The sequence below is a fragment of the Heteronotia binoei genome, chromosome 10 (genome assembly GCF_032191835.1).
Source record: "Heteronotia binoei isolate CCM8104 ecotype False Entrance Well chromosome 10, APGP_CSIRO_Hbin_v1, whole genome shotgun sequence".
Classification (NCBI taxonomy): Eukaryota; Metazoa; Chordata; class Lepidosauria; order Squamata; family Gekkonidae; genus Heteronotia; species Heteronotia binoei.
This window is the reverse complement of record NC_083232.1, coordinates 299,715-313,982: the sequence shown is the minus strand read 5'-3', so window position 1 is coordinate 313,982 and position 14,268 is coordinate 299,715. Positions and strand designations below refer to the sequence as shown.

The 14,268-nt window shown below is 64.1% G+C and overlaps 2 protein-coding genes across 4 annotated transcripts in view; one reads left to right on the top strand and one right to left on the bottom strand.

The window, feature by feature from the left end:
- The window catches only part of LOC132578050 (arf-GAP with GTPase, ANK repeat and PH domain-containing protein 3-like), a 403,463-nt gene extending 397,352 nt beyond the window's left edge, over positions 1 to 6,111 (top strand). For all 3 annotated transcript variants that reach the window (XM_060247877.1, XM_060247876.1, XM_060247879.1), the window contains 2 exons: positions 5,266 to 5,521; positions 5,678 to 6,111. In XM_060247877.1, coding sequence (XP_060103860.1) covers positions 5,266 to 5,521; positions 5,678 to 5,896 — 475 coding nt within the window. In that variant the 3' untranslated portion in view covers positions 5,897 to 6,111. The remainder of the gene's footprint in view (positions 1 to 5,265; positions 5,522 to 5,677) is intronic.
- A 1,597-nt stretch (positions 6,112 to 7,708) lies between these two features.
- GBX1 (gastrulation brain homeobox 1) lies at positions 7,709 to 13,559 on the bottom strand. Its single transcript, XM_060247988.1, has 2 exons — positions 13,082 to 13,559; positions 7,709 to 8,274 (listed from the first exon to the last, which is right to left on the bottom strand). Exons 1-2 carry the CDS (start codon positions 13,557 to 13,559, stop codon positions 7,712 to 7,714), a joined length of 1,041 nt encoding a protein of 346 aa, XP_060103971.1. The 3' UTR covers positions 7,709 to 7,711.
- Between the last annotated feature and the right edge of the window lie 709 nt (positions 13,560 to 14,268).

Here is a 14,268-nt window from a genome sequence, read left to right as displayed (position 1 = left end):
TGTGGTCTGCCTCTGCTTGGTTGACGGCTCCTTGCAAAGGGCAGATGGGGGGAGGGGGAGGGAGGAGCCCCCATGCGTGGGGAAAATGCTTCTGTGCCTTGAGGCTGAAAACTGGACTGGACCCCTTTGGGCTGATGCTGGGCAGCTCTGGGGTTTGTGTTGAAATGCATTCACAGCTGTGTGAGAGCTGATAGGAAGGCTTTGCCCATTTTGTAACTTTCAAGGGGTTTCTATGCCAAAACAGACCCATAGGAGAGCCAGCTTGGTGTAGTGGTTAAGTTTGCGGACTCTTATCTGGGAGAACCGGGTTTGATTCCCCACTCCTCCACTTGCAGCTGCTGGAATGGCCTTGGGGCACCCATAGCTCTAATAGAGAGCCAGCTTGGTGTAGTGGTTAAGTTGGCGGACTCTTATCTGGGAGAACCGGGTTTGATTCCCCACTCCTCCACTTGCACCTGCTGGAATGGCCTTGGGTCAGCCATAGTGGTTAAGTGAGCGGACTCTTATCTGGGAGAACTGGGTTTGATTCCCCACTCCTCCACTTGCACCTGCTAGCATGGCCTTGGGTCAGCCATAGCCCTGGCAGAGGTTGTCCTTGAAAGGGCAGCTGCTGTGAGAGCCCTCTCCAGCCCCACCCACCTCACAGGGTGTCTGTTATGGGGGAGGAAGGTAAAGGAGATTGTGAGCTGCTCTGAGACTCTTCGGAGTGGAGGGGGGGATATAAATCCAATATCTTCATCTACCTCACAGGGTGTCTGTTGTGAGGGAGGAAGGTAAAGGAGATTGTGAGCCGCTCTGAGACTCTTCGGAGTGGAGGGCGGGATATAAATCCAATATCTTCATCTACCTCACAGGGTGTCTGTTGTGGGGGAGGAAGGTAAAGGAGATTGTGAGCCGCACTGAGACTCTTCGGAGTGGAGGGCAGGATATAAATCCAATATCTTCATCTACCTCACATGGTGTCTGTTGTGGGGGAGGAAGGTAAAGGAGATTGTGAGCTGCTCTGAGAGTCTTCGGCGTAAAGGGCGGGATATAAATCCAATATCTTCATCTACCTCACAGGGTGTCTGTTGTGGGGGAGAAGGGAAAGGAGATTGCGAGCCGCTCTGAGACTCTTTGGAGTGGAGGGCGGGATATAAATCCAATATCTTCATCTACCTCACAGGGTGTCTGTTGTGGGGGAGGAAGGGAAAGGAGATTGTGAGCCGCTCTGAGACTCTTTGGAGTGGAGGGCGGGATATAAATCCAATATCTTCATCTACCTCACAGGGTGTCTGTTGTGGGGGAGGAAGGGAAAGGAGATTGCGAGCCGCTCTGAGACTCTTTGGAGTGAAGGGCGGGATATAAATCCAATATCTTCATCTACCTCACAGGGTGTCTGTTGTTGGGGGGGGGGAAGGTAAAGGAGATTGTGAGCCACTCTGAGACTCTTTGGAGTGGAGGGTGGGATATAAATCCAATATCTTCATCTACCTCACAGGGTGTCTGTTGTGGGGGAGGAAGGTAGAGGAGATTGTGAGCTGCTCTGAGACTCTTCGGAGTGGAGGGTGGGATATAAATCCAATATCTTCATCTACCTCACAGGGTGTCTGTTGTGGGGGAGGAAGGGAAAGGAGATTGTGAGCCGCTCTGAGACTCTTCGGAGTGGAGGGTGGGATATAAATCCAATATCTTCATCTACCTCACAGGGTGTCTGTTGTTGGGGGGGGGGAAGGTAAAGGAGATTGTGAGCCACTCTGAGACTCTTTGGAGTGGAGGGTGGGATATAAATCCAATATCTTCATCTACCTCACAGGGTGTCTGTTGTGGGGGAGGAAGGGAAAGGAGATTGTGAGCTGCTCTGAGACTCTCCGGAGTGGAGGGCAGGATATAAATCCAATATCTTCATCTACCTCACAGGGTGTCTGTTGTGGGGGAGGAATGGAAAGGAGATTGTGAGCCGCTCTGAGACTCTTCGGAGTGGAGGGCAGGATATAAATCCAATATCTTCATCTACCTCACAGGGTGTCTGTTGTGGGGGAGGAAGGGAAAGGAGATTGTGAGCCGCTCTGAGACTCTTTGGAGTGGAGGGCGGGATATAAATCCAATATCTTCATCTACCTCACAGGGTGTCTGTTGTGGGTGGGGGGGGGAAGGTAAAGGAGATTGTGAGCCTCTCTGAGACTCTTTGGAGTGGAGGGCGGGATATAAATCCAATATCTTCCTCTACCTCACAGGGTGTCTGTTGTGGGGGAGGAAGGGAAAGGAGATTGTGAGCTGCTCTGAGACTCTTCGGAGTGGAGGGCGGGATATAAATCCAATATCTTCTTCTTCTTCTTATAGCCAGAAAATTCCAGAAGAGGGGGGGGGGGCAGGGGAAAAAAATTTCGGCTGGAGGGCTTTGGTGGCCCCCCTCTAGCCCCGGTCCCTGCACTGCTCTGGTGGCCCTGCTCCCCTCCATCTCCCTCCCAACTCACCAACGTGGTGGAACAGTGAAGAGGGGGTTTCAGGGGCTCTTTCAAGGTGCCCCCCCTCCCCTCACTGACCACGTCACTGGTGGGAAAAGTCGCTCCGAGGCCGGCGGTTCCTACGCTGGCTTTCTGGTGCACTCAGCAAGCTCAGTGCTGGGATAGTGCTCAACTTGCTGAGGGCACTGGAAAACTAGCTTACGAACTGCCGACCTCGGAGCGACTTTTCCTGCCAGTCACGTGACCGGTAGGGGGGGCGCCTTGAAAGAGCCCCTGAAGCCCGCTCTTCACTGTTCCACTGCGTTGAGGGGGAGGCGCCTGCAGAGTGGGGTGGAGAGAGCGGGGACTGGAGAATGGAGGGGCTGGAAGGGTCCAGGGGGGTTGTGCCCTTCTTTCCTCCCCCTCCTCAGGTCTGTCACCTGGGCAAGGCCATTGGCCACCTACAGGAAGGCAGAGGTGAGGAGGTCTGCTTTCAGCTGGGGGGGAGGGGGGCATGTGCCCAAGAGGTGCCCCCAACCAGCATCCCCACCTTAGCCAGGCTTCTTCCTCGAAAGGTGCCCCGTGCCCACTCTCTGGAGTCTCGGGCCTTGCCATCTTCCTGAAGGGAGTGGTCTGGCCATCAGCGGGAGAGAGGCAGGAGTGAGTGTGATGGTGGAAGACGGGCCAGATTGCAATGGGCATGCATCCATAAATGGGGGGGGGGGGGGCGGTGAGAGAATTCTCTCTCCCCCCCTTTGCCAATCTAGATGCTCACGTCCAGCTCAGGTGGCCTGTGGTTTAACCCCCACTGCAGGGCAGCTGAGAGGCATGGGGCTGGGGAGAGCCCCCTTCCAGCCAGCTTGAGCGAGAGGGAGGGGGCTCAGTTTCAAGGCCCAGCTGAGAAGCAGTGTGGGACCAAAGAGGCCAAGAGCAGGGGCAGTTCCGGGGCTCCCTCCTCGAGACCCCCAGAGCAGAAGAGTCAGGGCTGCCTGCAGAATGTGGAAGCTGCCTGGAGTCTGAGGAGACACAACAGGAACCCCGGGGGCCTCGTCCTGAGGTGGGCTGGGGGGCATCTTGCCTCTCTCCCTGGCAGCATCCACAGTGAGCCACGGAGTCCCCTGCCTGTCGGACTGTGGTGTGATGGGAGAGGCCAGAGCCCCTCTCCCCGTGCAGTGGGCTCCCAGGCAGGGGATGAAGTCCCAGCGGGAGGTTTCCACCAGCCCTGTGCCTTTAGTCTTGAGGGCACCCACTGAGCGAGGATTTGAAGGCGGGTCCCTTGGAGACATCACTGGCCCTGCTGCCTTGTCACTCTGTCAGTAGCTGACCGCAGAAATCACTTCTCCAAGAAGCCTGACCCAAAAGTCCCGGCTGGAAGGCAGGAGACAGAGGACACTGCTGTTCGCCCACCCCGCCCCCAGAAGTTCTCTGAAGCTGCCCCTCCTCCACCTGGACCGAAGCCCAGATCTCTGTGGCTGAGCAGCTGGCTGTCTCCTTGCTTGGACCAGAGGGGGAGGGGGCAGTCTGAGCACATGCCTGGGCCCCTCTGGCCCACTCCGAGGGCCTCGGCAAACTGTTACAGTCTCTGTATGGTGCCCACGGACACCATACAGAGACCTCTGCCTTTAGAAACTATATAAAAACAGAGAACGTCTTTGATCCGTTTGGTTGCCCCTCAGAAGTCTGGGGCCCTCTGCGCCTGCCTCATTTCACCACAGGGCCGAGTTGTCTCTCTGCATGTCGTCAGTCCCCCCCCCACCCCCCCAGAGGTTTTTGGCTATGCTTGGAGCAGGGTTCCCTCTAAGCTGAGTAGTGAGGGTGAGCTAGCTCAGTTTTTTAGCTTCTGGCTCACACACTTTGGTCTTAGCATAGGAAGGGTGGCCCCAGAGCAAGCTGATTTCTGCAGGAGCTCACAACTAAGCAGAATTTTTGCTCACAAGACTCCGCGGCTCAGAGGGAGGATTGGCTTCGGGTGGGGCAGGCAGGCCTTTGCTCTTCTGACTGGCAGGTGCCCACGAAAGGCAAGGCTGTTGCTTCTCCCCGAGGTGCCCAGCAAGGTTCTCCTGACCCAGCATTGGCTGCAGAAGGATCCCAAGCTGGGCAGGGAGTCTCTCCCCTCCCCCCCAATGGATAGCTGAGAGTCAGAACTGCCCAAACACCCCCCCCCCAGCCGACTTCTGCAAATGTCTTCCCACCCACTGGGTGAAGTTGCAGGCTGCACCCAGGGCCTGAGGAGGCCCAAACACACCCTGCGCTCTGCCCCCCCCCCCCATCCATCCGTCCTCCTTGGCCCAACCAGCCCACAGGCAGGAACCGAATGGTGCATCACAGCAGTCAGAGGCCTCCAGCCATGGGGGCCTGGTGCTCAGGTGTCCTGGATGGCAGAGAAGGGGTTAAGCAAGCTGCCTGGCTGCGTGGGCCCCAGGGGGGCCTGCCTTGTTTGTGCCTATCGGAGTCCCTCTGTCTGTCTGTCACTCACTCCTCCGACACCCAGACAAGAGCCTTTTCTCCTGCCTTATCAGTGGATAAGAGCAGGTCAGGGGGCAGGGAGCCAGTGAGCATGCTCTGTAGCCAGCGTGGCGTGTGCTCAGGAAGATACAGATGGATAGAATGGGGAGCAGATAGCGGGGGTGGGGTGCAGCATCGATCCGGGGCCCCTCAGCGCCAGCGCCTTTGTGTGGGCAGAGAGACAGCTGGGGCGATAATGCCGCCTGCCCCCCTCCTCCTCCGCCGGCCATGGGGTCTCCGGATCGATGGCAGTCGGGGGGGGGGGAGGGAGGGAGTGGGTGGCTGGTGTGCCCCCCCCCACCTCTGTCTGCTCCACATCCTTGTCCTTCTGCAGGGAGGAGAAGGAGCGCTGGATCCGGGCCAAGTACGAGCAGAAGCTCTTCCTGGCCTCCTTGCCGCACTCCGACGTCCCCTTGGGCCAGCAGCTGCTGCGGGCTGTGGTGGAAGACGACCTCCGGGCAGTGGTGACTCTGCTGGCCCACGGCTCCAAGGAGGAGGTGAACGAGACCTATGGGGATGGGGACGGCCGCACCGCTCTGCACCTCTCCAGCGCCATGGCCAACGTGGTCTTCACGCAGCTGCTCATCTGGGTAAAGCCACAGCCTGACCTGGGAGCCAGGGCCGTGCCCGGGACAGCTGGCTCGCCCAGCCTGTGAGCCCCTAGGGAAGGCTGCGGGTGGGGGGGTTGCCACACAGCTTGCTGACCCCTGGGTGACTGGCTTGTCTTGTCTCCTTTGCCCCTGCAGTACGGAGTGGATGTGAAGAGCCGAGATGCCCGCGGACTGACCCCGCTCGCCTACGCCCGTCGTGCCGGCAGCCAGGAATGCGTGGACATCTTGCTCCAGCATGGATGCCCCAGCGACTCTGCCATGGCCTCCCTGACGCCCAGTCTGCCCCGCCGAAACATCAACAACAACGCCTCCTCGGGCACGCTGCCCTTAGACTCCTGCTCTGCGGCCCACTGAGCACGGGCCAGGCCACGGGGCTCCTGCCCAGGTGACCTGGGCTTCTGGGAAGGGCTCCTGGGAGCTCCCTGCTCCAGGACAAAGGGAAGGTGGGGCTGCAAACACTCCTGCCCTGACTGCTGGGCTTTCAGTGCCCAGCCCCTCCGCCCGCCCGCCCGTCTCAGTCCCTTGTGTATAAAATGTACATTGGAAATATTTATATGACGTTCTGTAAATAAGGTGTCTTTTCTGTGTGTGAAAGAGAGAGAGAGGCAGAGGGAGAGGGCGGACCTGCGATGGACCTGCAGCAATGGAGCAGCTGCCCAATAAAGTCATGCCCCCCCCCCGTTGCTCCCCGCAAGTGCCCTGCTGGCTGTGCACTCTCCTTCTTGCATGGGGGGCAAGGGGTGCGCAGTGGGTGACCAGGAGGAGAGGCCCCCCCAGGGAGGAGGCAGAGGTGGCTCCAGGCAGCCCATCAGGGGAGGGGAGGGGAGGGAGCACCCAGGACGTGTGGCCATCTCCTTCTGCCTGCCTCCCTGCCCGGCTGTGGGGGGTGGGGAACTGAGAAATGCGCAGCAGCAGCTCTGCCCGCCCCCCCCCCCCCCGGTCCACTGGCTTTCCAGGCTTTGCCTGTGCTGGGGGTCCCGCTCCCCACCCCCCTTTTTGTCCTGGGAATGTTTTTCTCACCAAATACAGCTCAGGTGAGTAAAAACAAGCTGGAACCACTTTCAGCCTGTGGCAAGCTCATGGCTCCCCCCCCCCTCGGAACATGGCCTGGAAAGGGATCTTGCTGGCCTCCCCCTCCTCCTCCTCTGACCCAAGGGGGTCCCCCCCCCCCCACACAGAGGCATTGATGGCCCGGGGAGGAGGCAGTTCTGGCCAGGGAACGGGGGGGGGGAGGCTAGCCGGAGCTGACCCACTGGACGGACATACTGAGGAGGAGGAGGACTTTGAGGGCTCCTGGATGCCTGGCTGTGCGCACAGTGGCGGCAGTGTTCCAGTGCGCAGCTGTATGGGATCGGGGCCCTGGCACGGTGACCTCTATGCCCACCGATTCCTGCTGCTTCGTGGTGGCTGCGGACAGCTTCCTTCTCAAAGGGTTTGGCTTGGGAACACGCAGGGTGGACTTCCAGAGGTGGGCTGCCACACAGGCATGGGCAGAGACCTTTACCATCGCTGAGCGGAGGGGGGCACAGGGGGCTACGGCATGAGTGTGTTTCTTGGGGACGCTGAGGCCTGTGTCCTGGGTGGTGGGCAGGCAGTGTGTGTGTGGGGGGGGACTTGACCAGGGAGGGTCAGAGCAAGGCAGCCTGGGCCACAGCATTGGAGCTCCCCTCCTTGGAAAGGGAAGCCCTGCCTCAGTCCCCCTCCAGCCGAGGTACAAGGGGTGGGGCAGGGGAGCTCTGGGCCTTTGCGGAGGGGGAGGAGGCACCGGCGGAGTTGCTTTCTTGTGCGCCAGGGCCAGGGGGTCCAGTCAGGGTCTCACTGTGAGCCAGAGCCCCTATCTTTCCTCCCCCACACCCCGCCGGCCCCAGGGTACCCCCGGGCCTCTGGCGGGAAGAAGGCTGCCCGGTGGGGAGGGGGCTCAGTGCCAGCCGAGGACCTGGGTGCGAATCCCACTTCTGCCAGGATAACCTTGGGCGGGCCCTTGCCCTCGGGCGAAGGGGGGGGAGGAAGAAGCACTCCAAGGGGCGCCCAGAGTCCATAGAAAATAACTTTTATTGACTTTCACCACCAGGCTGCAGCACGGCACAGAGGAGACACCGCGGGGCGGGGCGGGGGGGGGGGGTCTTCTGTACATGGCGTGGGGGGGGGGCTGCCGGCCGCTCCTCCCGCTCAGGGGCGCTGGCCCTGCTCCAGCTGCTGGTGCTGGCTGCGGACGGCGAAGCGGTTGACGTGGACGGGGATGGGCACGACGATCTTGGGGTTGCGGACTGGCTCTCCGGCGCGCCCGCTGACGTTGCCGGCCTTGATGCGCTTCCACTTGGCGCGCCGGTTCTGGAACCAGATCTTGACCTGCACCTCGCTGAGCTTGAGCGCGTGCGCGATCTGCGAGCGCTCCGTCAGCGACAGGTACTTCTTGCAGTGGAACTCCTTCTCCAGCTCCAGCAGCTGCTCGCTCGTGAAGGCCGTGCGCCGCCGACGGCTCTTGCCCGGCCCCGACGACGAGGAGGAGGAGGAGGAGGCGCCTCCCGCCGGACCCCCTCCGCCGCCGCCGCCCGCCTCGCCCCCCCGCTTGCCCTTGCTCTTGGGCCCGAGCGCTCCAGCCCCACCCCCGCCCGCCCCGTCCAGGCCCGGCTCCTCGTCGCTCTCCGCCGAGCTCTCGTCGTCCTCCTCGCGCTCGCTGCCGCCCGCCGCCTCGCCCGCCTTCTCCTCGTCCGAGCTGTAGGCCTTCCCCTCTGCCCCAGAGAGAGAGAGAGAGAGAGTCAGCGCGGCTGCTCAGAGGGCCGGCCCAGCCCCAAGGCCGCCCACCCTTCCCAAAGCAGGAGGCCAGCGGCCAGCACCCTTTGGCCTCATCCGAGCTCCCCTGCCAGCCCGGCCCGGCGACTGTGCCCCCCAGCGGCCTCCCCTCCAGCGGCCTCCCCTCCAGCCCAGCCTGGCGCAGGGGGCAGCCAGCAGTGGGGGGCTCCGGCGCACCCCCCCCCCGCCGCAGTCTCAGCCCAAGCGAGCCCACGCAGCTGCCCCACATCTGAGCCCCGCCGCCCGCCCAATGACCCTGGAGGTCCGTCCACCTCTTCTGGGGCTCTCTGGTGCAGCGGGCTCTCAGTCCGCCGCTGCGTCCCTCCCCGGCCCTCGCCTCGCCTTCCCTTGAGCTCCCCTCCAGGCTCAAGGCCAGGCCTTCCCCAGCCACTGGGGGGCGCCAGGGAGGAGCCCGCCCCCCCCCCATCTCCCCCGGCCGCGTCCTGCTGCTGCCCTCTTCTGCCTGCCTGTGGCGGCGCCGGCTCTTTGGCTTGCCGCGGCCTTCGGAGCCCCCACGCCAGCCCCCCCACCCCCACCCCGTTGCCTGCTGCCTGGCAGCCTCTAGCCGCCCCGAGGGGTGGGCAGACCGGCCCCAGACCAGAGCACAGCCCCAGCCAGCCTGGCGCTCCAAGGCGCTCTTGCTGGAGAGGGGACCCCGCCACACCCGGGTGCTTCTTTCGCCTGGGACTTCGCTTTCGCCCCAGAGGCCCGGCCTGGCCTGGCCACCCCCAGGTCGCTGCCGCCGAGTTAGTTCATCCCCGCCCGCCCGCTTGATCGGCTCGCCCGTCCTAGCTGCACAACAGCCCTGTGAGGAGGCAGCCAGAGCCGCTGAGGCTGAGAGCGAGCGAGAGAGAGGGGGGGGGGGGCTGCCCAGGAAGCTGCGGGAGGAGGCCCTGGTGTAACAGGGGGGCCAGCAGGCAAGGCAGCGCTGCTTGGGAAGGTCTCTGCCCTCCCCCTGCTTACAGCGAGGCTTTTCACAGCATGTAGTGCCCGCCCGGTAAAGTCCGAGAGCTCAGTGGAGAAAGTGGGACATTTCGGGAAAGAGCGAAAGAAGCTCCGGTGATTTTGGTCCCTTTTGCAACGAGTGGAATAAGTGGTGCTGCTGCGCTCGAATGGTGGAGCGGGGCCATTTCCCTGCAAGAAGGGACCGCGCTGCGTTATAACACCGGGAGCTGCACCTCAGTCTCAAGTGGTTTTGTGGTTTGCTTTGATGGAAATAATCTTGGTAACAGTTAATATGTTATTAGGTGTTTAACTAGTTCGGAGTTTTCAGTCTTCTAAAATTTAACTTAATTTCCAGTAGTCCAACCTACGATGATGTCCAAAATAGAATACTCGTTCGTTTAGGGCAGCTTGCGCCCCTCCCTCCCGCTCTGAGCTGTCCCAAGGGAAAGATGGGGGGCTTGGGGGCAAGGGCGAGCGCAGCAGGGGGGGGGGACGGGGGGGGACGGGCTGTTCTCCTTACAGAAAAATAAAGACATTTGTACTTTTAAATTCCATGGATATACCAGCACACTAGCTAAGGTATAAATGACGGTTTTATGTTGTGCGATCTGTAAAAGAAGGTCAGGCATGACATATGTTGTTGCATATATTTCAAGCCACCACCACCACCACCCCCGAAAAAGCGGGAGGCTCCCCTCCCTCCCTCCCTCCTTCCCTCCCAACATGGCTTCAAGATTTGGCCTTCTCTCCTCCAGTCCCTCTCCCCCCCTCCCAGAACTTGGCCCCCCTTTGCTGAATCTGGAGCGCGCCTGTGTCGCCCGCCGGCCTGCGCCAAGCAGCTCTGCAGGGCCTGACTGGGAGGGCCCCTGTGGGAAGGAACGGGACTTGCCCCCCAGCGGAGCGGCCTCGGGCCCTGCGCAAGGGGTAGCAGAGGAGGCCTGCTGGGCGCCAGAGTGGGCGGGGGTGGGCAGCAGCCTTCCCCGGGCCCCCAGCCTCTGCGGCTCAGCCCAAAGGAGCTCTGCTCTGCTGCGGGAGGAGGAGGAGCAGCCAGGTGCCGGGTCAGATCCCACCCTTGACCTGGAGGGGGCGGCATCCCCCCCCCGCCCGCGATCGGAGGAGCCAGCCCCAGCGGGACCCCAGCGCGCCTAGGCTCCCCGGCCCCAGGGCGCCCTGGCTGCTCCTTCCCTCTTGCCGGCTCCTCTCCGCGCAGCCAGGCCAGGCCAGGCCAGACAGCAGCCGCAGCTCTCCCCCAGCCCAGCTCGCCCGGCCAGTCCGAGTCCCGGAGGGTGGAGCTCCTGCGGGGGGGAGAGGCGCCCCCTTCCTCTGCGCTGCAGCCCTCGAGTGCCCCCCCGCCGCGCCTGATGCCAACCAGTCCGCCCCTGGCAGCACCACCCCCCGCCAGCCAGCCAAGGGAGGAGGCAGCGGCAGCAGGGCAACAGCCCCCCCCCCCCCCAGTCACCGAAGTCCCGGCCTCTCTCGCTGGCTCGCGGGGGGTGCGTCTTCTCCTGCAGCGCATCCGGCCTCAGGGGCCCCGGGCGGCGGGGCAGGCACAAGGCGGCTCACAGCCCTCCGGCTGGGGGTCTTGTCATGCAGCGGGCGGCCTTCTGGGGGGGCACTCCTCGCCCCCTCGCCCCAGCGCCAGCCCTTGGGCAGCCCCCCGGAGGGCAGCGGGCACAGCCGCGCCTCCTCCCCTCCAAAGGACAGGCTAAAGGGACAGGAGCACGCCAGAAGGGGCAGGCCGGCCTCCCCGAGCCACACGCCGCCTTCCCGCTTCTGGGTGCTCAAGCCCACCCTGCCTGCCCCCCGGGCCTCTGGGGGGTGGGGGGATCAGAATGGACTAACGAATAAGAAGGACCCTGAGAGTGGATTCGCGTCCCCACAATAAACCCGCGAGAGCAGCGCAAAAAGCTGGTGAGCGGAGCTGGAGTTCAGCAGGAATGTCTGGGAAAGCCGGACTCGGCTGCAGCCGGCACCTCCCTAGGGGAAGGGCCAGCGGTCCTGGTGCCCCCCTGCGGCTCTGCCAGCTCTGCTCCGCTCCCCTCAGCCCGGCGCCTGGCCCAGGCCAGCCCACGCAGGACGAGGAGAAAAGGAGGAGGAGGGGGAAGAGGAGGAGGCAGAGGAAGAGGAAGAAGAAGGGGGGAGGAGGAGGAGGAGGAAGAGAAGGAGGAGGAGAAAAGAAGGAGGGGGAAGAGGAGGAGACGGAAGAGGAAGAGGAGGAAGAAGGGGGAAGGAGGAGGAGAAGGACGGGAGGAGGAAGAGGAGGAGGAGGAGAAAAGGAGGAGGAGGGGGAAGAGGAGGAGGAGGCAGAGGAAGAGGAGGAAGAAAGGAGAAGGAGGAGGAGAAGGAGGGGAAGGAGGAGGAGGAAGAGAAGGAGGAGGAGGAAGAGGAGGAGGGGGAAGGAGGAGAAGGAGGGGAAGGAGGAGGAGGAGAATGAGGAGGAGGAAGAGGAGCAGCAGGAGGAAGAGGAGCAGCAGGAGGAAGAGGAGCAGGAGGAGAAGGAGGAGAAAAGGAGGAAGTGGAGGAGGAAGAGGAGGAGGAGGAGGAGAACGAGAAGGAAGAGGAGGAGGGGGAGGGGGAGGAAGAAGTGGATGAGGAGGAAGAGGAGGAAGAAGGGGGAAGGAGGAGGAGAAGGAGGGGAGGAGGAAGAGGAGGAGGAGGAGAAAAGGAGGAGGAGGGGGAAGAGGAGGAGGAGGCAGAGGAAGAGGAGGAAGAAAGGAGAAGGAGGGAAGAAGGAGGAGGAAGAGAAGGAGGAGGAGGAAGAGGAGGAGGGGGAAGGAGGAGAAGGAGAAGAAGGGGAAGGAGGAGGAGGAGAACGAGGAGGAAGAGGAGCAGCAGGAGGAAGAGGAGCAGGAGGAGAAGGAGGAGAAAAGGAGGAAGTGGAGGAGGAAGAGGAGGAGGAGAACGAGAAGGAAGAGGAGGAGGGGGAGGGGGAGGAAGAAGTGGATGAGGAGGAAGAGGAGGAGGCCTGACCTGTTGCCCGGTAGCGGGGGCGGGGGGGGGCCTTCCACCTGCATGCAGAGTTCCCCCAGAAATCTCTCTGGAATGGCACAGACAGGGCGGTTTAGTCCAAGTCCCGAGGCCCGACTTCGGGCACGGGGCACGGAGGATCCAGAAATGCCCGCGGGAGCTGCCGCCTCGCACTCACCAGCCTACCGCCTCTTGGTCCTCCCAGGCCCCTGGCGGGCTCCGCTCCAAGCGGGGAGCTTCCTGCCCCCCTCCCCGTTGCGCACCGCTTCCCTCCGGGCCTCCTGCCGCCCGGCGTCCCCAGCCCCAGCCCCGCCGGCTCTGCGCTCTCGGAGCAGCACCCTGGACAGAGGCGCCTCCACCCCCCCCCCACCCCCGCCCCCGCTGCACGCCCACTCCTCGGGCCCTCTGCTTCGGGGGAAGGCTCTTCCTCGCCCGCGTCCCCCTCCGGGAGAGGCTGGACCCCGGACCTTCTTCCTTCCCGCGCCCCTGCGGAAGGGCTGGGTCGGCGAAGGCTGCCCGGTGGAGGGAAACTCAAGCCGGGGAAAGGCCTTCCAGGCGAAACCCTTCCTCCCACGCCGCCTCTCCGAGCCCGGACAGGAAGGGAGGAAACTTTGCCCGGCGGAGGAAAGTTTCTCCGGCTCGCAGTCCCGGCGGGCAGCTGCAGCCGCTTTCTCCTCCGGGCCCCTGGCCTGGCCACCCCCCTTCCTCCCCGCTGGAGCCAGGACGCCGCTGGGCTGAGGCGCGCAGGGGGGGGGGGGAGAGACCCAGCCCGCCGCCCCCCCACTTGTGGCCCGCCCGCCCGTTGCCCCCCAGTTGGCTGCCTGAGCTGCCTACCTGCCAGGTGAGGGAAGGGCTCGGGGAAGTGGAGGGGCGGCTCGGCGGGCCCCTTGTCCCGACCTGCGGGCAGCTCCTCGGCATCCAGGCTTTCGGCGGCGGCGGCGCTCCGGCGGCGGCAGGGCGGCTCGGTGCTCCCTCGGCCGGCGGCGGGCAGTTCTTGCGCGGGGTAGAAGCCGTCGGGGGCCTCGCCGAAGCTGGGCAGAGCCGTGGTGAGCGCCACCATGGACGGGACGGCTTGGCCGAGGCTGGCGCAGAAGGAGTTGGTGAGGCGGCCGGCGAAGGAGGCGAGTGGCGCCAGCGGGGGGAGCCCGGCGGCGGCGGTCTGCAGCGGCCCGTGGGGGAGCACCAGCGGCCGGTAGGGCATGAACATGGGGTAGCCGGTGTAGAGCAAGGGGCCGGAGCGCGGCGCCGGCGGCGAATGCCCGATGAGCGAGTCAATGGAGAAGGCAGCGCCTTGCCCCGTCGGTCGCTGCATGGCCGCAGAAGCCGCCGTCGCCGCCGCCGCCGCGGGGCCCCCGGGAGCCGCCGCTACTGGCCGCTAGGGCCGGCCGGAGCCCCGCTGGGCGCCAGGCTGGGCGCCGGTGGCGGGCGCGGGGCGGGGCGTCGCTGGCCTCCAGCCTCAGCCGGAAGTCCGGGGCTCTGCCCTGCGGCGGGCGCGGGGGGTGGCGGAGCAGCGGGGCCTCCTTGCAGCAGCGCAGGGTCCCTGGGAGCCCCTCCGCCGGGCTGCGCTGCCGTCTGCCTGCTCGCCTGGCGCTGTCTGCCGAGGGGGCGGGCGGGCGGGCGGGAGGCAGGCAGGCTGAGAGGCGGGGGAGGGGTGCGGAGCGAGGGGGAGGGGTGGCGCTGCCCTCCCAGCCTCTCAGCCTGCCTGCCTCCCGCCCGCCCGCCCGCCGCCGCTCTGGGCTCATCCATCTTCCTCAAATTCCGCTTCAGTTCCCACCGGAGCGGCCCGCCCCGCGCCCGGCCTAGGAGCAGCCGCCAGTTCCCACTGGAGTAGCCCGGGGGGCCCCTGGGAGGGCGCCGCCCCCGCCCGCCTCATCAGCTATTATGGCCCGTGATTGATGAGCGCCAATTACCGGCCGGGCGCACAGGGGCCTTTTGTGGGGCGGGACCAGCTGCTCCGGGGACGCCCCGTCGCTTCCCACCAGAGCTGGGACTTGCCGCGGCCCTGGCGGCCTGGCCAGAGG

Excerpts from the sequence above, each read along its gene's own strand:
- GBX1 (XM_060247988.1), bottom strand. The coding sequence starts at position 13,559 with ATGCAGCGACCGACGGGGCAAGGCGCTGCCTTCTCCATTGACTCGCTC. Across the intron at positions 8,275-13,081 it reads GCCCTTCCCTCACCTGGCAG|AGGGGAAGGCCTACAGCTCG; the intron begins GTAGGCAGCTCA and ends TCTCTGGGGCAG.